We start from the raw sequence: 24,611 nt of genomic DNA on the forward strand, positions 1-24,611 counted from the left end.
GGTTTTAAGCTATCTTTGATATCAATCTGTTCACAGCAGAAATTCAAGAATTTCACATGTTTTACTCTACAGGCCAGTGAAAGAATATGGGACCTACCAGGAAGAATTATCTCAGGGAATCCCATTTTGCGAGCCACAGCAGTCGATCTGTCTACAAGGTGGGAAAAATCCTTCTGAACCTGCGCTAGGTCACCAGGGAGCAGCTTCAGGGAGACCCAAAGACCTAAGGAAAGAAGGGTAACATTCACTTACTAGGGGTAAGAACCAGACATATAAGAAAATAACACATTGAGAAAATAAAATGACATCTATAGAAAGCACCAGCTAGAAAAGGAGGGTTTCATTCCACTCAATTAAGAACAGATCCCGTTTTTAATCTTTCTAGCTCTGAAAGTGCTGGGATAACAGCCATTAGTACAAAGATCATTGGTTTAGCTTGGTGAAGACAGCAAACTCCAGTAAACATCGATCTCTGGACTTTCATGAGCCATTTACTTTCCTCTGTAAGCAAGAGGAACCTTTCCCCACACCAGCTTTTCATGTCCTGCCTGACTGCTGTACCTTGGCCTTTATGATTCACTTCCTTTGCAGCGATGACTTTGTTGAAGACAGAAGTGAGGGGCTCATTTTCTCCAATCACATGGGAAGTTATCAGCGGGGACATAATTAGCTGTCGCTGTCTGATGTATGTTTCCATGGCAATCCTGAGAATAACAACAACAGACTGGGAAGTGGATAAACTAACATCAAGCACGGGCTCTGTGAGACAAGGGCTGGCCAACAGCTAACTGCTTTCCAAGTAGTGTAATTATTTCTAAATTCAGACTTTTTCTTCACCTGCCTAAACCCAACTGATAAAAACCCATCTAAACTCTCATCAGTGCTAGTCTAGGATAAGAATAAGTAACATGTGCCTAATTAAAAGCTCTGTGAATACATTTGTACCATGCTGAACCAGCAGCCCTCAGGACAACCACAAAGGCAGCCAGTTCTACTTTGTTCCCTTTTCCATCCAGACTGCCTTGTAAAGCAGTTACAGCTATGCAGAACCATGCAGGAAAACTGCTCAGCATATGGGGTCTTTTGGTCCCATTAGGTGAACTGTCTTCAGCTGTGCCTCAGAGATGTCCCCAGGAGATTATGTTCATTAATAGCCTTAAATTAACATGACTAATAACACCAGAGTGTTGAAACTGTCCCTAGCAAACACATCTAGTGAGCCTGGATCTAGAGCCAGACTACACTCCTGTTCCCACACCATCAGTAATGAATATTCAAACATCCCCACAGACTCCCCACCCCTTTAGAGGTGACCAGATTTGGGTCTAAACTCAATCTGATTATAACAGAGGAAAAATGGGAGGGGGTAGGATAAAAGAGACTCGTTGTTCTGCAAATTAAAATACACCCTTCTTTGCAGTCTTGCAGGTGCTAAAATGGCAGGGACATACAACAGCCTCCCCTAAAAATACCTTGCAACAACATAAGCTACCGAATGGATCGCTATATTTAGGACAGTAATAAGCTGAGTCTAGCCAAACAAGCTCCATTCTAATTACTGTAATGGGCTGAAAAAGTGAGCAATGGGAGAGCAGGTGGAGCACACACAAGTTCTAGCATTACAGAAATGCACACCACAGCGGGGCTTGAATTTCTTTTCCAGGAAGAGGAAGAAATCTCTTTCTTGACTCTTTTCTGACTCACTCTTACCAGGCAGCCTGGAAAGCTACAGGCTGGCAATGCCCAGAGAGCCACATAATGCTGACCACAAGAAGCTGTTCTCCCTGCCTGCTCAGGTGCTCCTCACAATCTTGCCTCACTTCCACAACAGTTTTTAAAGTCACATCCCCCAGACCCCACATTATTTTGCTCTCTGCTCTCCTTTCTTCCTTCACATGGTAGATATCCCTACCAACTCCAGCAGCACTGCCAAGACTCCCTAAGTAACCTACTGTATAGACATGTATATCCAGGGGAACAAAAGCATCAGAGGACTGACAAAAATCTTTTCCTCCAACAAGCTGACTACTGCCATTAGCTAATCTATTTGTAGAGACCTTGGTAAGCTGCCAGGCTCCCATACAAATTTGTCCTTCTTTGAAGGACAAGTGCCTTAAATGAGCCAGATATGTGATGAACTCTGAAGCATAATACTTACTGCTGAAATGGAATAAAATGTTGCTTTTCCTCATCATCCACCTTCCCATGTATGATATCTGTTATGTCCATCACTGCAACAACACAAATCCAACACACAGTTCTGCCAAGTGGCTAAAGAGAATACAGAGAGAGCTCTCCCTATCAGAATGGAAACAATAGCTGCTTGTTTTGGTCCAATGCCACTCATGACAGCAATGCAGAAGGCCGCTCTCACCGTTCTAACTTTTAAACAAGTGTATTTTTATCAATGCTTAAGTCAGCAAATGGGGGTGAACATGAATATTCTCTATGATAAAAAACAAAAAACCAACCACAGGTGGGATTCAGGCATTTTAAGGCAAAAAAACCTCCAAACATTTAGTTTTCAAATGCTATTTTGAAACTGTTTTCCCCACAGATCTCAAGCAATGCTCTTCACAAGCAATCACAGCAACTGAACAGGAATTGGATGTCTCGTTCACCAAAGCTCCTTTGGAAAAAATCCATCTTTATCCTATTAGGTGTGAAGAGCAAATCCCTCTTTTTCAAAGATCTGAAAAATCCACTGTAGTGACAGCAGCATGTTATCTATTTAGGTGGAGACAAAGCAAAAAGCGAGCACTGACAGCATGTCACCTTCATAGATGTGAAGACTAGAAGATCTCAAAGGAGTACAGAACAGCTCAGCATCATATTCTCAGTCCTCAAGAGATGCTGACATGAAGGGGTTAACAGGCTTTGCTGGCATACAGCCTATGTTTCCTAATTCAACTTCCCAACCACTGAACCATGCTCTTCTTTCCTGCGTCTGAATTTGTCATACCTGCCACACCAAAAGGTCTCCGGAGCCCACACGTGTGTTTCTTCCCATCTTTCAGCTCCATATGCCCCACTCTCACAATCTGACACACCAAGCTGATTTTTGGCCTGATCAAATCCGAACTGCTTAAATCCTGGAAGTTATTAAAAATAAAAGTTACATCAATCTGCTTTATAAATGAGGGGGAGAAGAGGACAGAGAGCAAAAGGCTTTTTGTTTTGCTGGACCGTATGCACTTAAAAGGAAATCTACTCTTCAAAAAATACTTTACAGGAGCATTCCTCTGAGGCCAGACATGAAATCTTAAGTGCCCATAAAACCAACCTAAATTGCCACCTCCACTAGAAGCAGAGAGGCAAGAAGCAGAAAGAATTCCCAACTCCAATGTCTGCAGTGTGGGGAAGAATATCCAGGCTGTAAATACAACAACTTACAGTAAAGACTGCTTGAAGGTTATTTAGCTTCTCAATTTCCTTGGGCATCCCATTACTGCCCCAACGAACAAGGTAATTTTCACTGCAAATGAAGCAAAACAAAGCAAAAATCAACATCTGACATTCCTAGTATCCAAAAGTATTTTGATCTTTTAGGAGTGCTTGAAAAGACCTGCCAAAATATTCTACATTCTGAAGAGGCTGATTTCACTGAAGGCAGAAATCAGGCATAGGGGGAATGGGTTTTCCCAGTTACTTTCACTTGTAAATGACTACATCTCCACACCTGATAACTTCAGCGATGGAGACAGACGGTGCCTGACACATAAACACCTCCTTATTCCTCCTGTCTTCCATGACTGGCACGAGTTAGCCAGCTTTTAAGAGTGAACATGCACTAAGCTGACAGAAAACAACGTGTGCATACATCATTAAAAGGGAAGCAATGAATCAAATGCCTCAAATCAGTGAAAATAATAGGGAAATCAAAGAACATAAAAGAGACTATCTGGGATTTCACTACTGTACCATAGAAAATCCCAGCTTTAACAAGCAGAGCACAAGTGCTCATGATCTTCACTTAGTTGAAATTAAACAACCCCCTTCCAAATCACTATTGGATCAGCAACCAGAAGAACTGAAAACACTTCTCTGCTGACTCTTGCTTTCTAACTTGCATTGGCTTCTTCAGAATGACTAAACTGCACACGTATATACAAAGAAGCCCTACACCCTACCTGATGAATTTGGAGAGATCAGGGTCATAGAGGCTCATTAGCAGCTCTGCATCTTCTCCAATGTTACAGACGAAATTCTTGAAGTTTACATAGAGGCTGTATGTGTGTGTTGTGTTAAATATTGGCTGCCCTCGGAGTTCCAAATTCTGTTGCAGAGACTGCAAAGAAGAACAGTACTCCCATTAAAAACAACATAAAACATTTTAGTTCTGCTGCCAAAGTAGCACAGTATCCCTAAGAGGAATGTATAAATACAGCAGGTACTGGTTCCTTGAGGAGGGTAAAGCCAGCAGTAAGAGACGTACCTTTTCTTCCTGGATTCTTTCATCAATCCTTTTGGATGCAGTTTCATGGGCTTTGAAAAGGGAGATTGTGCTGGTTTCATCTGGGTCCAAGATGTTCCCATTGTCATCTCGTACAACCAGGTCCAAACCCAGGATCCTGAGTAGCATGTAAATCAGAGGACAAAAGCAGAAACACAATATGTAAGAAGCAAAGGTGACTGAGAGAGCACAAATGACAGATCAAGCTGTGGGCTGCTCCAGGCAGCCAATATTCATTGACACTATTCCTTCTAACAAACACATTAATGGTTTTCCCACCCAGAAACAGCTTCCTCATCCCCCAGTACTCAAGTTTTCCCATTAAAGGGAAAAATAATTAGCCATGTAACTTTATGCTAAGATGACATCTTCCTTGTTCTCACCTGAAAATATTTAATATAAAATGATGGGTATTTCTATGAAGCTCACGGGCTGTAGCTAATCATTATTCTTTGCCGTAAGCCTTCTTCTTAATTGACTTATTTGACCTGAATCAAGTCTGACAGGTAGATAAATGAGTATTGGAGACAATCCCTATTCTGTATAAACCAATGAAAGATGTAGTTTTGGTGGCCTGTAGGATTGTATTACTCAGTTGCTGATAAAGCAGTTTAGTTCACAACCAGCATCCAAATCGTGGCTCCAGTCAGCCAGGCACAAATTGTGCTCCATGGGAAACGCAATCATGAGCCAGCATTGCTGCAGAATTAAGACAGGTAAGCTTTGCTGCCAAATATAAAGAGAATGCTGGCATATGAAAAACCAACTGCCACATGCCCACCTGTCAGATTAGCCACGTTCTGATGGGAACACAAAGCTGTTATCATCTCCTTTCCAAGGCAAAACATAAAGCCTGATTCAGCACCCTTCTTGTGTGCTTCTTTACATCATTTTGTATTAATGGCCACTCACATCCAACCTCAAAACACAGTTCCAGAGCCTGCAGTGGGATCTGGGATGCTCCCCCTGCCCTCTGCATGTAGTTTGGAGGTTTACCTGTTGCCATAGTCAATTTTCGCAGTGACTTTCTTCTTGAGTTCAGCCAGTTCATCTTTGGGAAGAGTCCCAGATAGTATCTGTGATCTCCACTCTATCAGGCTGTAAGTCAATTGCTGGACATGACGAAACTGTGTTGTTTTGTTATCCTAGAGGAAGAAAAGGGACCATTTCAAGCTAATAACAACCCAAAAACTACAACCAAACACAGCAGTATTTGAGATACAGCGTCAGCATCCACACACTGCTTCAAGGTTCATCTCCTGCCCAGCACTAACTCACACGTGTATTGCTGTGCCCATGCCTGACCTCCAGACAAGAGTCTCATGGAAACCAGAGTAGCTCTGTCGAAACACGATAATCTCCCTGACTGGAGCCTATCAGCAAATAAAGGTGAAGATTATCTGCTCTTCAGAGCACTCATTTTTGTTTGCATTTGCACAGAACTTCGTGCAATGAAGTCTTGAATCACACAATGCTTTCAAGTACAGGCAGAATTGCAACAGTTTTCTGAAAGGTCTACAATTGGTCAAACCCAGAGACCAGCCGAATAATGCAACAAGACCATGTGAATAAAGGAAGCTTCCCAGGTACCATCTGCCCAGTCTACCCAAGGTATTCATTTGACTCTGCCATTCATCTTTTGTTATGAATGCAGCATCTGTAATTATCAAGTGTCTAAAAGGAGATCGAAACCTGCGTTGTTAAGTTTCCTTCTCCCATTTCTACTGTCATCATCTCTGATTAATGAAAATACTTTTAATGCAATTAACTGGTTCCAGCCTCTTGAAATTAGTTACCCTACCGGCACATCTCCTTCATAGAGCTTGGGATTCCAAGCCTGACCGTGTAATTACAAAGTGGATAATGATGTGATAACCATATTTGCAGCAGAACATGCTTAGATAAGTAATAAAGCCTTTCAAAGCATCATCTGTCAGACAGAAGAAGGAAGTCAGGCTTTATCCTCACTCACCACCACTCAGTTAGCTGGGCACAACAACATTTCTGACCCATGTGGAGCATCAAGGGCAGCCCGTTTTCAGAAGTAAAAGGCCACAGATCAACTTACATCATCTTTGGTCTGCTGGGACAAAGTTTATGGTTATACAGCTCCAAAATGGTCATTAAGAGTGGGACTTTTTTCTACCAACAGCTAGCAGGAACTGGTCAATTATGTACTGCTGGGACAGTCACCAACAGCTGACTAATGGCACTGTGTGGTATCAAAGCTGTTAATGTTTAACTATGAGCTCCAACTGCTCACACACACCTGACAGAGAGGCTGACTGAAGATACTGCCCCGTTCTGTAAAGCAGACAGAAGATGAAATGATACAAATTTTGCCCCATAAGCCCAAAGGGAGCTATAAACTGGGAGCCATCTTCCATTGGAGATGGGTGAAGGTGCTGGGGAAGCTGCATTAGATACAGCAGGTGTATTTTGGAGACAAAAAGTGCTCTATTGCAGACAAAGTCACTTAAATAGATGGCAACTTGGGTGAGCTTTTAGAGAAATTCATAGTAGGCCTCAAGTTGGCAGTCAGCTAAACCTGAGTTATCTCTCCAGCTATTTACATTTGTTAACTGCTATTAACTAGCCCAAGCTTAAAAGCTCCCACCCATTTTTGTATTTATTTGCAGTAGATATACCCAATGGTACAACAACTGCAGAAAAACACAGAAATTAAAGGGAAATAAAGCACTGCCAAATAAAGAAATCCCCTGTATTTCCTTTCTCCCCTCAAATATCCCCTTCCCCCTCCACTGGTGTCCTGTTTATTCTTCTTTCTTTCAATGCATACTGCAAAGGAAAATAAAATAACCCCATTTCAAACCATAACATTTTCCAATGCTATTTTAAGACTTAAGTTGGTTAAGCACAGGAACATGAAAGATTTTAGGAAAAACAGATTCTGAAACAAGAAATGCATTAAAAAAAAAACACCAACAACCACCTATAAATAAAGCCAGGATCAAAAGTCAGTTTTCACATGGTAATAACATCACACTTTCTCATTAAATGAAGAGGGTGGAATGAGTGTTTGTGGTTTCATGGCCCATAAACAAAGTGTACTTGTGGCCCTATAACATTTTCAATAGGAAAGCTTGTTCTGGGTATGCTGAATGGTTAGAGCTAATTTAAAATAATTCTCTCATCTTAATTAGAGTCTCAGAGCACATAGTACAATGCAGGTTGAATTCATTACTGACCAAAGAAAAATCATTTGGCTCTTCTTAGCGTGTCTTAATAATCACCTTTGAAAGACAGCAAATCATTGTGAACATCAGCTTCTCCGTGCAAGAATTTCAGCTATCTTAACAAAACTACCAAATCCATGCATGAAGTTGGTCTGACTTTTCCACAGTAATTTTATCACATGGCCACTAAACAGCTCACCATCCCAGCTCACTTCCCATCCCTTGACTTTTTGACCCACAGGCACTCTATGGTGAGGATGAGCCATTCCATTCAGTATTTACACTATGTCTAGGAAAAACAGAGTTTCTACTTGTTAAACATTAAAACAACATGATGATTTCTCACCTAACTTCACTGAGACATCCTGCCCTCACACAGGACAATGCAAGGCAGGAACCTTTATTCAGGTAGTGAACTGTGACTCATACACACAATCCCAACCAGCTGACACGATGCTGAGTGTGACTTGTGCTGGGTCAATGGTGAGAGTCAAGTCTTCATCAGCGCTGCATCATCACCCAATTATTTACATACAGTGAACGCTTTGTAGCATGGATTAAAGCACTATTCCCTCCGTGCTCATAGCCTAGAGGAGGGCTGAACATTTTCAGCCTTTCTTAAGAGCAGAGATGGACACACAAATTCTATCTGCACAAATGGAAATAAGCCTTTAAAAGACTTTGCAAGCTGTCTGCATTTCAACCTGAATGGAACAGCCCTTCTCCCACTTCCTCCACCAAATACCAATCACTGAAGCAGACTTACCACATATAATTTGTGCCAGATAACTGCCCATTCCCTCAGGGTGGATGTAAGTTCTTGCCCAAGTGGCAATTCACCCGGAATCACTGTTTCATGTTGTCTAAAGATGGAGAAAACAGAATAAGGGTGTTACAATTAAGATCTGTACCCAGTCATAAAACATCCTTCAGCGCTAAATACATAACTAGAGAAGCAGACCAGGTTTTCATACAATTCACTCATGATGCCACAGTTTCTACATTGCTCAACTGGTTCTCCAACACATCATTATCCATTTTTAATGCAAAAATGATTCCAATTTCTTTCTGTCTCATTATGTTCAATGGATCCATTCCAGCAACTCAGTGCTAAACGGACAGAAGTTCTCAGCAATCACTGCCTTCAATAGTAACCTGGACACATTTACTTAAGGAAAAGAGCCTTCTAAAATCTCTTCCTATTACAACTGCTGTTCTCCTCACGCTATAATAATCACAGAATCCCTTGTAAGAGTCAAATGAGGAGTCACTTCCTACAGTGTTTTCCAAGACAGGAAGGAATTCACACTCCTGCTGACTCTTTGGCTGTGAGCAGGAACACGTTATGATTTGCAGGAGTCCCCAGAGGGCCCCAGTGTAACTTGTCTGTCCTGTCTTACTACTAACTTGTCTAACAGACCTCTTTTATTTTTGCTATTCTCTTGCCTCTCTGCCCACAGTTGTTTCTGGGACATACCATGAAAAAAAGGAGAAGTTATGCATCTCCAGAAGCAGAGCACAGTCTAGCAACAACACTCATGACAACAACCACTAAAGTTTCTGTTTTCTTTTTAAATGCATGTCTTTAACAACTACAATAAAGTGAAACTGTATTACTTTGGTTCTGCTCTCAGTGGCACATCTCAAGAAGCTCCAACCTACCCCCGGTCCTTCACAGTTGCCTCTTTTAAGTGGATGTATGTTTCTGGGAAAATACCCTGGAATAAAATAAATAGAATAAGTTTAAAAACCCAACAAATCACACACTAGTATATAACATAAGTGCATTCAACAAAAACACAAGGGAAAGGGGTATGAGCACAAGCAGCAGAGCCTAATCATGATATTTACTGTTTACCCACAACAGAAAGGTGTTAGGTCAGCCAGACAGGGCATTGCAATAGAACTCTGTCAGTGTTTAAGCCTTGTATTTGATGCTCAGTTACTGAGAAGTGAGGTCATACCTTCTTTGATTTATTGCGGAGTGTGTATCCTCGGTACCAGCCTGTCAGATAGAAACAAAAAGAGTTTTTTCCTATCTACTTCAGTTAAGTACACACTGTCATTCTCACTGCAGTCCTACAGCATTAATCTCTTGATCTTGTTCACCTGAAGTCTGCTACTTAGCAGACATTTCTGTTGTTTGTAGGAAGCTTGGTCCATAGACAGAAGGCTGCACGAACTGACAACCTCTATTTGAGTTACACTGATTGGGCTGAATACAACATCAAGCCACCCTGTGCTATACATTTTAGTTAGGAGTGACAACCCTTGTTTATAAATTCCCAACACAGAATTATTGCTTGCAGCATCTGACAGATGAGCACAGAGGCAAATACAGCTATGCACACACAGTTCCTGGTTGAAGCATATATATTGCAGAATAGGGAAGATTTAACCCTGAACAGAAATGTATCTTCCACAGCTCACCACTACTCAATGATGGAATTATAGAGAAAGCAAAGTCTGCACTAAAGAAGCCTTCAAGACAGCAAGTTTCCTTCTCCTCTTGGATTCTGCAGCACTGTTATGTCTTGAAGCTACTTGGCCATCTGGGAGTCAGATAACACTTGTTAACACAAATCTGAGTGTGAGCCTCAACCTTGCAGCCTCGCTGTTAGGAACAAACTCCATGCTTCTGAAATCTAATTCTTCAAGGCCAGAGCCAGCCAAAACCCCAGATGCAGAAGATAGAGAGCTTTCAGGTGAAGGCTGTTTCATGCACAGACAGCCTTCACTGAACGCAGAAACATTCTGACTTCAAACAGAAAAGAATGGAAGAATCTTCTAGACGACAGAGCAGAAAGGGAACTGTAGTACAACAGCTCTGCTAACTCACAAAGATGCTCCTGTGCAGTCTGACACAGGGAACAATAGGAAGGAGTAAGATTTTCCAAGTCACTGCTACTATTATACAAAAGCCTTTGGACAACCCTGACCCACTTAATTCCCTGCAGAACACACCAAGAGCTGCAGGGATAACTTACACCTGAAAGGAAAACTGAATGAAGCATCCCTGAGCCTTTCTTGCAAAGCCAACACCTTGATTAAAGGGAACTTTATTTTAATTGAGACTCTTGTATCCAGATAAGAACAGCGATTAGAGGAACAAAAACCCACTTTTATTACACTGGAGCTATGTTTTCTAAGTAGATATCATTAGCATAAGAAGAAATAGGGAAGTATTCTTTTAAGAACACCAGTTCTCAAAAACACAACCTACAAATATCCGGGAACAAAGGAAAAGAGACAATAAGTCAGAAGAGTTTCCTCCCACGCAGACTGAATTCTAAGGATTCAAGATGAATTATATCTATGGGAAATCATTTGCTTTCCCCAGCAATTTACGAATCAATCCTCTCAGGCTGAAGTTTCAAAGTGGGACATTTCAAGTTTCCTATTCTCGAGCATCACTCCTGTTGAACAGCTTATTACAAACCAAGCAATGGGGCTGAGCAACAGCCTCCCTATAAAAAACACAGATATAAAATACTCCAACAGTTTGGATCATGCAAGATGCATCCTTTTCAATACAGCAGTTTATACTGACAAAATCAGCTCCTACATTAGTTGTATTAAGCACTATATCCACCTCCAGCCCCAGACACACTCCCCACTTTGACATATATGAGTGTAAATACTAAATAGTCTGCTGTGTCACAAAGAGAACAGATTGCTCAACAAGCAGCTTGTCATAGCAGTGATACCGAAGAAATTCTATACAAAGAATCTCTTCCAAACTGATGCTGCTTGTGAAAATGAGCACAGACACAACAGAATGAAGTAGGTACTAGATCGTTCTTTAATTAAATGGCTTTGTTCCATTCTTTCATCTACCACCTCCTTTGTCTTAGATCAAAGAACTAATTGGGGTTAAAAGCTACTTATTCTGTTCTTGTTCCAGCTGGATGGGTTCATCACATGACTAGGCACTGGGCCTAGTATAAGGAGGAGTGAAGATAAACAGGTGTGGTGTAAAACCAGGAATGAACAGCCAGAAGGGAAAGCATTTCCTTCTCCAACAGTGCTGCCTTGAGTTGCTGGTGAAATCTTACCTTGACAAACCTCTACCAGGAACAGCAGAGATGTGTATTTATAATAATCTGTGATTCTATGAACTACTGAGTAGTGGGGAGTGATTCACAACTTACCTTCATACATCTCCAAAATGTGAACGGTGTCACCGACCTGCAGGGAGAGCTCCACATCTTGGGCAGCATCGTAATTGTAGATTGCTAGAAAGGAAGGAGATGGGAGAGAGTTGAAAAAACACATCAGGAGATTTCAATGCGATCAGATTCTGAGATCTCGTATCTTATCAGTTATCAAAGGCAGAACAGGATTTGCTAACTATAAGGTTAGTAAGCTATCCTGTACATATGGCACACTGGAGGAGTGTGCAGAAATTCTATGTCCAGATTTCATTATTGGTTCCTGCAAGCTTCAGAAACTTCTCACCAGCCCAAGTCAGTCTTTAACCTGTAGGAATAAAGGCCCATGACACCTGCCCAAAGGTCACTATTACCCCAGGCAGAGGCTTTGGATCAAGTAGATAATTGTCATTTTTTATTGGCATTTCACAGGGCTAACTATGACACAGCACTCCCAAGCATAGCTAAAACACTATAAATATTCTGTCTATATAAGTAGCACTGTGCTCTATCAAACACTTCAGGCTGTTTGCTATCAATGGGTCTTTCTAGACAGGAACCAATCTTAGTATGAAAACTTGGAGATTCTCTGCAAATTTAATCCCCAGCAAAGATAAAGCTAATCTGAATGCTTATCGGATTTCCAGCAGGAAGAGGATTAAGTCCAGAAGCTTCTGAACTGTCTCATCTCTGGAACTTTCCTTCTAACTAGCAAAGCAGAGCCGTCCTCAGAGCTTCCTCAAGGCCTGACAAGGCAAGAAAGCTGAATTTGCTTTCCATTAATCCAAGTCAAAAAGGTGCATAAAGCAGCAAGGAAAACACTTTGCTGTGGTTGAATGAATGGATAAATCAAGTCATATTAGACCACTCCTTTTCCAGAGGACTTGGGATACATTCGTCTGGCTTCAGAGGGTTTCTATGTGAAAAACTGAAAATTTAACATAAGAACATCAAGAAATTCACATCAAGTGCCTATCAGTTCCATCAAGATGAGGTGCATTGCTTCCTGGCCAAGATCCAGCACAAACAAATGACTGTGGCTCACCACACCGGAAATTATCTCACATATGCTAACTTTCTTTAAAATGCTGGAGCTATAAATAATCCAGGCTGGCAGGCTGTGAGAATCCCCTGCAGGATCTGAAATAAACTCCGATTGCAAACAGATGCCCTTACATTGCAAGGGCAGTGAGTGCTCATGGTGGCCCTCATTCATGCTGGCCATACCCTCCAGTGCCTGCAGAGATCCACATGGCACATGTATAACATGCAATCTATGACACAGTCATCCAGAGGGTTACGGGTGTGTTACTGGACTTTTGCTCCTCCAGCATTAATTACTCCAATATCCAAGTTTCCCCTCCCTCCCCACAGCAGAGCTGTGAGCCAAGATAATCAGAATGGACTGCTGAGCTGCATATTCAGTTCAGACACCGAAAGGCCCCAGAAAAGGCCCAAAAGTAGAAACTTCCATCAATATTTTTGCAAAAAAACCTGTATAGTGTTGAAGGGCAAAGTCAAACACAAACAGGAGTTCAGAGTATTCCATTGAGCTCTAGGATGTATTGACAGATGCTGAGGTCACGAATTAATTGGAGAGAAGAACTGGTTAACGTTGAATGCGACTCGGTTAAAAAGAAACCACCATTCTGCTGGATGCAGCAAATAATTCTGCAAGGATTTGCAGAGGTCAGCTTATAAGTGCAGCGCCCAACCCGAAGGAGAGCAAACTCCCTGCAGCAATGCCTCCTGCTGCCAAATCACTCCTAGCCCTAAAACAGGGCTGGATGGGAAAGCTCTAAATCTCCCCCATGTGCAGCAAGAAGCAGCGTGCATCAATAAAACCATTCAGGCTTCCTAGATGGGGACACTGCAGTGCTCAGGAGGTGTTGTTCCCCAGATAGAGTCCAAGCATCAAAGCCTATGGGCAGACACTGGCAATGCTACAGCACTGGTAGCATGAGGAGATTTAAACCACAGCACCTCAGCCAATTTCCAATCCAGCTGATTGCATTCTGTCCTCTGGAGTTTCCTCCTGTGGTTACAAGCAGGCTGTCTCGCTTTCTGTCTTTAAATGCTGTTTGGAATTCTAGTTTCATGGCTATGCTTTGCTTTTTAGGAATGCACACATGCTTATACGTACAGAGATTCCTACGTGGGATTTCTAGCCTTGGGTTTTTTGGGGACAAACAGATGTTATATAAACGCAAGCCTGTATTTTTCCATAAAGTGCCACTTCAGCCCCAGACAAAAGCAGTCTGAGCAGCACCAAGTGCCCAACAGAAAGGTGGGCGGGCATCAGACCAGCCTTTCTTTGGAGAGCACAGACAGTCAATTCAAAAGCCAAGAGCACAAGAAGAGGGAGAAGCAACACAGCTCCCTTCCCATCGGATAACAAAAAAGCTATAAGAGAAAAGAGCCACATCCTTCTCTCCCTGTGCTTCCCATGAAAGATTTCCCATCCCAAACTGCATTTATTAGCCAAAGGAACACGCTTTCACCACTGTGCATCAAAGAAAAGCAAGCAAGATTTGTAGCATCTCGCTTTGCTTGATTGAATTAAACAAGAACAGAGGGCCAGCATACATAAAAACCTCCTACCCAATGGTTATATGCAAGGTTATAAAAGACAAATTGCTGGCATATTTTCCCTGGGAGCTTTGCTGTTTGCAAGTGATGCTTCCTGCTGCTCCAAGCCAACCCCTCTGAAACAGTCCATCCGCAGCTATTTGAACTGCTTAGCCTCTTCTTCATCGTGTGTATTTAATCTGACCCCTTTTCAACTTGAAAGAGGAAGCAGCACATAACAAACACTGTCGTAGCATGAAAAAAAAATAGAAATCCTGCATAGAGAAACCTGACAGTGCAGCAAGAAGGGAAGAAATAAGGGACTTCTGCCCCAGAATTTGTAGGAATATTAGAACATAAATCTTTTCCCTTCAAGCTAAACTTGCTGAGATTTTGTCCTTTGAAATTCACTTCAGAACAGTAATTGTTCCTTTTATGATCCTGAAAGAAAAGAAGCACTGTAGTCTTAACAAATTTATTCCGAAGAAAGAAACAGGGAAAGAAATCATGATGTAGGTAAGAGATATTGGGTTGGGTTTAATGATCTTTGGCTACAGGCAACACATGGCATAATTTCATTCTTGTGAAGGAGTTTGTTTAGCAGAAAGTAAGTTTAAGAACTATTTATTTTGGCTGCGCGTTCAGCCCTTGCACTGCATTGGCAGGGAAGGGCAGAGCAGCAAACACTGGCACTGGTTTGAAGAGGGCAGCTGATAACTTTATGGCTGGTGACAGCAGCCAGAGTTATGTAGGGGGAGATAAGGAGAAGCAATTTTCATGCTTGAGGGCAGAAGGCAAATCCCCAAGACAGACCAGGACGAGCTACACCAGCACTGGGCAACAGGGAGGGTTGGATGTTGGGCCATGCTGCTTAATGCAGGGGCATCACCAAACAGTCATCAACAGCAAGAAGGGCTGCCTGGAGCAAAGGACACCTCAGAGGCAGCCAGGGCTTTCCAGCATTGCCACGTAAATGCAAACAGTGAGTTTCTGAAGGCATGGAGTTTGATATGGGTCAGCACAGCATGGGGTTAGGATGGGAAGAGCAGGTTTGGTTATGTCACTCCCTCTGATTGCACGAAGGCACCGTATTAATCACAGCACATTCCTGATCAGTAAGAAGCTCCCATGTCATGCACAGGAGAATCATAGAATGCCTTGGGTCGGAAGGACCCCAAGGATCATTAAGTTCCAACTCCCTGCTAACAAGCAGGGCCACCAACCTCCAGGTCTGCTACTAGCCCAGGTTGCCCAGGGCTCCATCCAACCTGAACACCTCCAGGAGGTGGCAATTGCTCTCTTTTATGTGCAAAGAAACAAAGGACAGACAAAAAAGATCTGAACAGTGTATGCAATTAATCTGAAGATAGCAATTAAAGATGAAAAGCAACTATTAATTCCTCGACCCTTTTTAATCTTAAAGACCATAACTCATTTGCAGGACTCTCTTCTAAAGGAGAAGCTTAGTTATAGCATCTGAAGCTAAAATGAAGGAGGCAGAAACTGTTGCATTGCATTTTGTGTGTAATTCAAAGTAGAATAACTTGCTTAAACTCATTTGAAATGTGGATTATTGGCCTGGAAAGCACAAACCAGTGCAAGATCCGTTATCTCTTACTTGGCTCAAAATAACCACCCCTCCACCCATCACAAAGACACGATAACAGCTTCCAAATGCCACTTCTCTGAAGCCTGCCCTCACCACTATCTGATAGGAGAGGGCTGTGCCTTGCTTCCTCTGAACAAAGACTTGCATTCAGTGCTGGAGCAATAAGCAGGCTTCATCTCATTACATCTTTCAACAGAGGAGTCAAAAACTACTGTATGGAAACAGAAGCATGTGCTTTTATGCCGCATCAACCCAGTGTTAAGAAGCAGCATTTAGGGCTGGACAGCCCCATTCGGAGAAGCCTGGTATGCTCTTTGTTGCCAAGACATATCCAAAAAAACAGTGGCTTTATTTAAAAACAAGGAACTGCCCAAGGAATTAATTCTTATTGGGAACAAAGGCTTTTTGATGTCGGAGCAAAAACTTTCTTGTAACTGCCCAGGAATTTGTGTCTGAAGAATTGAAAATAGCATAATTAAGATTTATATGTCAGTTAGAAAAGGAAAAATATAACAAAATGTGGTTCAACACCGTTATGCAAAAAAAAAATGACTACTCCTGAATTGGTTGATGCTGACATTCAGTCTCCATTCCACAAAGTTCTGAGTGAATGCTTAGCACTCTGAATGCAAATAACTCACAATAATGGCATTATTTGGATAGGAATGCTTCTGTTATCAGCCATCATTAGGCTTCAGAGTAAACCATCTCATGAGCTTGAGGCAGGCTATCAACATGGGGCACACTTACTGTTCCAAGGTTGACCTCACAAATACATTTGGAAGGATTTTTACTCATTCATAAAAATCATTCTGAGTTAGCTTTAAAATGAGCACTAAAAATCAGCTGAGAAATTAGACAAGATAGACAGGAGAACACGGCATGACCTAAGCTGAATTCTCTGTTTCTCTATTATTTCCCTCCTTTTGAGAACTGTAAGACAACAAGAGGATTCACACAGTCCTCAACATGCTTCTAACACTCAGAATTCCATCGTAAGACTGTCAAAAACCAAATCTAAAGAAGGATTGTAGCTGTTCACCTGTCAATGTCAGAAGAAAATGCCATTCTAGATGCACAGTTGATAAAATCATGCTACGACTAATAATCCGAGGCTTAGCAGAGTCTGCCCTGTACAAATAGTCACACTGCCAGATTGGGACTGGGAAAGATTTTCTCTTTCAGTCACGCCATCATCAACATTGGGATATTCCTTTCTCTCCCCACTGCAGCCTGTGGATCATATGCCAGGATCAATGGTTTAATCTCTTAAAAGTCTGCTTCGCAGAAACCCAGTTTAACAACCTCAGCCCATGGGAATAGGAATGGCTTCACAAGTATTACACCAGCGTTCCAGCAGGATTATCTAATGGCCTCTTATGGCTTTCAACTTCACCGACTTAAACCACACTCCATACCACAACAATACTCTGCAGCAAGTGGCAGACCCAAAGACAAATCAGCCCATGGGTTTTAATAAGAGCTTCTTCAGTAGCTTCAGATTGTCAAACTGAGATAATTCAGACCTGCTGAAGCAAAAGACATACAAACATAAAGAAAAAAGAATTAACCTTCACCTTTTTATGTCTACAGAATTCCCATTACTCATTCTCTCTTCAATTATTTATAGTAAATTGTTTATACCACAGTAGCTGCCTGATAGTAAAGGAGATTCTGTTCTTGTGGTACATCTATACTGCAATCAAGGACAGAGATATAAATCTAAAACATAATGCTTATTTGGGTACCAAGTAACAATGTCATCTCAGCATAAACTATGAGAGAGACTACAAAGCGACACGCTAGATCAGTATGGGCAAATATAACGCTTCAATAGCATATCTGTGTCCATTGCAATGAGTATATATACAGGAGTAGCCAACCTGACACTCACATCCAAGTGCATAAAGATGACAATGCAGTTTGTTGGGTCTGGAAGGTGTTCCATGACTTTGTGGTTCAAAATCCAGCTGCCAGAAGTTCTTGCTCTTTCATCAAGCCAGCTACTCTCCAGTTAACAAGGGAGAAAAGAAGGCAGCCACATCAAAATGCCATTTTAATCTGAGCGGTGCTCAGTTCTGAAAGCTCCAACAACAGCTGCCAATGTTGTAATTACTGCAGTACTACAGAGAAATCTCAGACCCCAGCGCTATCAAAGCTTCACCTTCCACCAGCTCTCACTTCACAGAACGTCATCTACCTGGTGTGTTAATTAATTCTCTCCTTTACCAAGATATGCATTCAACTGTTTTTGTGGCAGCAACCTTCCAAAGGTGCAGGATGCAATACAAGACTGCTCCTTTTTATCTGCTGGTGAGGTGCCGGAACCAGACACCAAAGGACAGGTGCCATACAGAGCTTATAGCATTAAATATTATTCTAAGTTGCACATCTTCCTAGCCCTGCAGGTTTATTTCACTTCTTTGAAATCTGAGCCATAGAACCTGGACTGAATGCTCCCCAAAATGCTCATTTACAATCACATACAACTGCAAATGAATTTTACCAAGTCTGTCTGTCATAACCCGTTCTTTTTCCTTCAATCCTTCAACTTTGCAGCTTCCGTTCAGACCCAGAAATCAGAGGAGTAACTTCTGAAACAAACTTTTCAAGCAGATGTGTAGAAACAAAAACCCAACAACCAAAAGCCATCCCTTGATAAATGGGACCACTCAGCTAAATCCCAACTTGAAAGCGTGAGGCACTTTCAAAAGAATTAAGTGAATTTGCCACTGGCTTTAAATTACTGTCCTAGATCTTACTGGGCAAAACATCAAAGGAAAGAAAAAGAGTACTTGGAAATACTACTGTACAGAATAGAGTGTTGCTATCTAATGAGTTTTCACTGTATGCATAACTTCCAAAGGGAGTGAGGACAGAGATGAGAGGTGGTCTAATGAGTAAAATACTTGAGCACGGAGTCCAAGTGCGCCTACAGGCTCATCCTCACCATAAAGTTCACCTGAGTTAAAACTACAGCATTGCATCTTGTTGGCATCACACCTACACACAGCACACACAGCGACTCTGAACTCAAGCTGAGAGACCCACAGGGAGAATAAAGCTAAGGGATTCCATTCCACCAGCTGCAAACCCAACTCACCAGGAAGACAGACACAAATTTGTGTATGAGTATTCCCAGGCCACCGATAATTTCCCCTTCCCATCCATGAGCTCAGAAAGAGACAGACGAGCTCGGCCATAATTTGCATGAGCTGAATTCATAGCACGTCCTGGCCCTCTCTATTTTCAAGCAAGAGGATATGCTGCCAAAAGCCTCTCTGCTGCCAGCACCTCTGTGCAAACTCCCCTGAGCTAAGTCATGCTGGCAGGGCTGAAACAAGCAGCGTTTCTAATAGGGATAACCACAGGGATTTCATTTGGCCTCTGTACCTTCAGCACTTCCCATTCCACATAGATCTCATCGTGGATGCCTGTGGTTTCATTGATTCACAGCTACAGAAGGACCTAGGGTCCATGTGGCAACACCTTCCATCCCAAGCGTTTTCATCTTGCCACATGCCTCAGGTAACGAGCAAAGGGAAAACAGAGGCATAATGGTGAAATAAGGAACAAAGAATAAACTTCTCCCAACTTTCCTGTAAGCAGATCGGCCATAATTACACTGCACATGTTGCAAGGAGAGAAGCAGTTTGGAATCAGTTACCATGTACAACAGCCTGCCATTCATTTTCTTATGTTACTTTATTACTGTACATAAGATCCATCTCTATGCAGCCTTGAAGCTTCCATTACATTGTCAGAGCACTTATTCCTTCTCTAGCCTATTTTTAATACAAGCTAATTACTGGTATAAAGAACAAGCAATCTTTCCAAGCAAACTGGCCACTATATATGACGTTCACAAACCATATTATAACTATATAACTGAACTGTTTTATCACTGAGGAGGATTAAAGTACCAAGCCTCCCAAGAGCATGAAATTATTACTACTTCTACTGGAACCCAATGAACATTTTGGACAGATTCAGCAATTTCCAAACCAAAGTCCATTTTTTATTGCAGCAACACCTCCAAAAATTTGAGTGGAAGAAGTGGCTAAAGACTCTCCATGGAGCAACCACAACCTGTTTTAGATCCATCCCAACAACATGCCAGACACCCAGCCAAGAGGTTCGAGAGGCTGCCAGAATAAGTCATTTAAACAGCATTCCCTCCTCTATTCCTGCAAGATCCTGCTAGGAGGTACAGTCTGTACTGTACCAAAAAGACATTTATTATCATCTAGGCTGAAAAACTGTGTTTGCAACTGACCCAACAAGCACTCTTAACTTCTTTAAAGCCAACTATGAATTGTCTGCCTAGCAAGCTGTCCAGCAATTCCTATTTATGTTTTCCAGTTCTATTAGCACAGTTTTCCTGGCAAATACACCAAAATTAATTACATTATTTTAGGTATTGTACAATAAATGAGATGCAGTGAATGTGAAAGCTCAGCTCTCATGTGATAGTGAGGGAATAAATGTGTTTATGACTTTGGACTAAAGCAGTTTATATTTGGCCATATTTGCATCTAACCATGGTAGCGTATACAGGATCCTTCCCCAACAAGCACTAACTCAAAGGAACACCCTATCAGTCAAGTCAAGTGTAAGTTAATTGGCAACAGTGAAGCTGATTTGAATTAAAAGAGCTTTGCCAAGCTTCTGCTGTACATCTTTCAGCTTCTGAACGACAAGGGAAGGTTATTTTCCCTCTATTCCTTCTTGATTGATGAGCTACTGGGTGAATTTTTTCCAATATATGAATTTGTCTTAAGTATTTTTTTAATTACTTTGGTTCCCAACTGCAAGGCTGGAGGATGTGGCTCTGGGCAGCCTTGGATACCTCAAAAGAGCAGATCTGGAGGTTTGCTCATTGTTAAGATAACCAGACCCTGAAAATCAAGGCTTGTAGACATGTTTTAAGCTGGAAATCAAAGAACTCCAGCAACCCAAAGTCACAAGATGCTTGTAGAAATACTACATCTACTTTTCGAAGCAAGAACAAGGCAAGGAATGGTTACAAGTCTTGTTCTTGTCAGCAGTGCCTTTGAAGTCCACACGATTAGTTTCACAGGGATCTAATTAGGAAACAGAGTAATCACTGAAAGCAAGAGAAGACAGACTCAGGCTAACATGGATTAACAAAAAAGAGGAAGGACTCTGGAAGCAAGAAGTCATACAGTCAACTCATACACCAAATAAACTTCAGACACAGCAGATTAAAAGAATCCATTCTTCTACACATAGCTGAGCTGTTCTGTTGGGGTAACTCAGAATTTCTACCAAGCTGGAACAAAACTTAAATTAAAAACATACCAACGTGAGAAAACAAATCTTGGGAGAGAGCTCAAGACTCTCCCAGAGTCTTCTATATAAAGACTTCCCATGCACTGGATATGCATGCAGACTCTTTCTTAGCACAGAGGAAGTTCCTTCCAGAGCCCTGCAGAGGAAAAGAATGCCCGTACAAACAAATCTGGAAGCACACGAGTTTATTTTTTGTTGAGTGAAAGCCACTGGAAGGCTGCAACTAAACAGTGTAGAAATCAGGAAGGACAGCGTGAGAATGCTGAGCCTGAGAGCCTGCAAGAATAGAAGTTAAAATCATTTCAGATCTGCTTGTTAGCAACTAGTGCAACGTGCTTTGCTGAATGAAACAGAAGAATATGACAGAGTTGTCTTGGCAATGAACAGCCCTTCAATTCTGCTTGAGTTTATTGTTAACTTATATCAAAATAAGCCTTCAACATAATAATAGTCATGCAGGGGTTTGCAATAGTTTAAATGCTTTGTTCCTCTTCCTTCTCCCTTCGAAAGCAACAGCTCAGGTGCAGCTGATGTGAAGCAGTGCTGAATTTCTACCTTAAGATCCTTAAGCACACTTAAAAGTGGTAAAGGTAAAAGAGTTTTCCTTCATGTTTCTATGTATATCCTTCTGGAACCCTCCTCTCCATGGGACACCACCGAGCATACTTAAAACTGAGTCTTCAGATAGGGCAGCAAAAAGCAAGTTGAAACAAACAGGACATTTGCTCTAATTTGACTACAAACAGCAGTGCAACTCCTTTGATCACAGACTGTATTTCAAGTTTACTTTATGGAAGATATATGAAGTTTGAACACGAAGCCAATACCTGATGGCCAAACACATCAGAAGCGATCACAAATCAAACCCATTAGTAAGGAAATCATCATCTGTAGCACTCTCTCTTCCTCCCTGATCCTTTGCATTTCTGCTCACATAAATCACAACTGTAGCTGGCAGGCACTGGTTTACATTTGAAAAATTACTGCCATTCCTAAGACATGACGCAGCTGATTGTAACTCAACCACCACATGGTATTTCAACAGAGTAAATACTTCTTTCCAGCAAGAACAGTCCTATGTGCTGCTCCTTAAAGCATGGAGAAATATAATGAGTTTAAAAGGTCGCTAATAACTACGAGGGGTAATTACCTGTCAGTTTACCAAAATATCTATTTGATGCACCCCCTAAATAAAAGGTGATTGCAAATGAAAGGCTGCTTATATGTGCATGTGACATGTAGTTTCTATTGGTAATATGGCTATGGATTTAGCCATAGCATACGGCCATGCTTCTTTTGGAACTGGGTCCAAACAAGACATTCCCTCTTGAAGGTCCACCCTTGTGTATGCAGAGTGGAAGAGTGAGATGGGAAAAGGCAAAGAAAGCTTGGGATATTAAGCTGCTCCAAAGCTAATGAGTCTCCTGTCCTTCAAAACACACCAGATGAACCCAAATACTTTGTACGGAGCTGCAGAACTGCTTTGTTCAATCAGCTTCCCTCCAAGCCAATGTTTTCTAAATAGAACTGGGATTTAGCTAAGAGCCTAAAGATGACAAAAGCACACAGAATTCATTGATATACCTCACTGACCAGTGAAGTTTTTGCAGGCTCATAATAATATATGAAGCTCTTATATAATAATATATGATGCTCTTACTGCAAAACCAGGTTGAATACACATTTCAATAGAGATTCATACCATCGCATGCGGGTGCAAGACACCAACCTCACCCAAACACAGCCATTCTGGACCTCAGGTCCAAAGCTTTTCCAACCAACTCCAGTTGGTTTCTCACTCTGGAATACCAGGTTTGTGGAAGATCTGAAGAATAGATGCATAACCAAACCAACCTCAGAACAATACATAGACGCTTCTCATCCTGTTTACTCACAATTAAAGGTGACATGGAAAGCACATGTGTACCTGATGCATTGTTATAGTCATCTGGAAACTATTCTGGTTAGAAACTCAGCGCTTTTTCTTTCTGAATTGGTTTTGAACTGGCTCAGTTCCCTGGGCTGGCTTCCACCAGCACTGCTTGTTTTCTGTTATTGTACGAGGTAGGAATCAGTAAAAGGGGTCCAATGGCTTTTTCTGATAGCAGCCTGGGTTTATACTGGAATAGAACAGTTAATGATTCCATAGACACTAAACTCTCTCATATTTGGTGCTGAAGCCATTAATATATATTTTTTCCAATCCTCAAATAACACTTTAATGTTAAGAACAGATGATAACTAAAGAAAGAATCGTTTTTACAACTGAAGTGCAATACTTAAGCTGAAGTTCATGCAAGCCCATGTTACAGCCAGCAGGAAAAAACAATTACATTGTGGATTCCCCATGTTAATCATCTTAAAACAAGCAGAAAACGGAAGNATACTTAAGCTGAAGTTCATGCAAGCCCATGTTACAGCCAGCAGGAAAAAACAATTACATTGTGGATTCCCCATGTTAATCATCTTAAAACAAGCTGAAAACTGTGAGGCGTCATTCTGATATTCTTTCCTTCAACACAAGAAGTTTGCATGAAAGGCGCTATGCAATGACAACTGTTCTAAGGAAGCCCCAGTCCACAAACAGGCTATTTCATTTCAGACCGTCCAACTTCAGCATCTTTCCTTCCCAAACCAGAGGTGAAACACATTGCAATGAAGCTTAATGAAACCCCAGAAACTCCATTGCTACAAGAGGGCATAATGCTGCCCATCAGACCACCAGCAGGATCTTTATCCCTTTACAAAGCTGAAGCTCCCAACCCCAAATCTGTTTATCGGGTTTAAAATCCATTGGGAGCGAGAAACTGCGACTCATTCGCATCTCATGTAAGTTTCCTTTAGGATGCTGTAATTTCTGATTTTGATGCTTTCCCATCTCTCTGCTGCATGCAGTTTCAAACTCAGCCCATACACCATCTATATTAACTATACTAAAGGCAGCAGCCTCTAGGTTTAACCAACTGAGAATGAAATACCTGGTAGGCAGCAAATCCATTTGAACCCACGAGTAACAGACCTATAGACTGATCCAGAAGATCAACTATTCTGAACTGCAAAAATTAGGCACATGGCACTGAATCACGCTGTTCACTTCTTGGAATTTCTTTGTGTTTTGGTATGATTTACAGGGTTGTGTTTTAAAAATGCAAGCAGTTCCCTATTAGTTTCCAAAGCACAGCCTTTGAGCCAATGAACTTTCTGTATTTATACTTTACAGCCATCAACCTACCCACCCCTAGCAGCCAATGGAAGTTCTTACCCTCTAATGGCCTATACTTAACAAGTCAGTGGTATTCCCCTCATTAAACCACCTTGAT

The 24,611-nt window shown here is 41.6% G+C and overlaps 1 protein-coding gene across 3 annotated transcripts in view; it reads right to left on the reverse strand.

Moving 5' to 3' along the window:
• Positions 1 to 24,611, reverse strand: part of DOCK5 (dedicator of cytokinesis 5) — a 62,002-nt gene that overhangs the window by 35,089 nt on the left and 2,302 nt on the right. For all 3 annotated transcript variants that reach the window (XM_015882882.2, XM_015882883.1, XM_032448842.1), the window contains exons 2-13: positions 11,802 to 11,885; positions 9,615 to 9,655; positions 9,313 to 9,368; positions 8,417 to 8,513; positions 5,450 to 5,598; positions 4,436 to 4,571; positions 4,131 to 4,288; positions 3,394 to 3,475; positions 2,963 to 3,092; positions 2,159 to 2,231; positions 562 to 704; positions 98 to 223 (exon numbers count right to left, since the gene is read on the reverse strand). In XM_015882882.2, the coding sequence (XP_015738368.1) occupies positions 98 to 223; positions 562 to 704; positions 2,159 to 2,231; positions 2,963 to 3,092; positions 3,394 to 3,475; positions 4,131 to 4,288; positions 4,436 to 4,571; positions 5,450 to 5,598; positions 8,417 to 8,513; positions 9,313 to 9,368; positions 9,615 to 9,655; positions 11,802 to 11,885 (1,275 nt within the window). The remainder of the gene's footprint in view (positions 1 to 97; positions 224 to 561; positions 705 to 2,158; positions 2,232 to 2,962; positions 3,093 to 3,393; positions 3,476 to 4,130; positions 4,289 to 4,435; positions 4,572 to 5,449; positions 5,599 to 8,416; positions 8,514 to 9,312; positions 9,369 to 9,614; positions 9,656 to 11,801; positions 11,886 to 24,611) is intronic.

This window comes from Coturnix japonica, chromosome 22 (genome assembly GCF_001577835.2).
Source record: "Coturnix japonica isolate 7356 chromosome 22, Coturnix japonica 2.1, whole genome shotgun sequence".
Taxonomy (NCBI): Eukaryota; Metazoa; Chordata; class Aves; order Galliformes; family Phasianidae; genus Coturnix; species Coturnix japonica.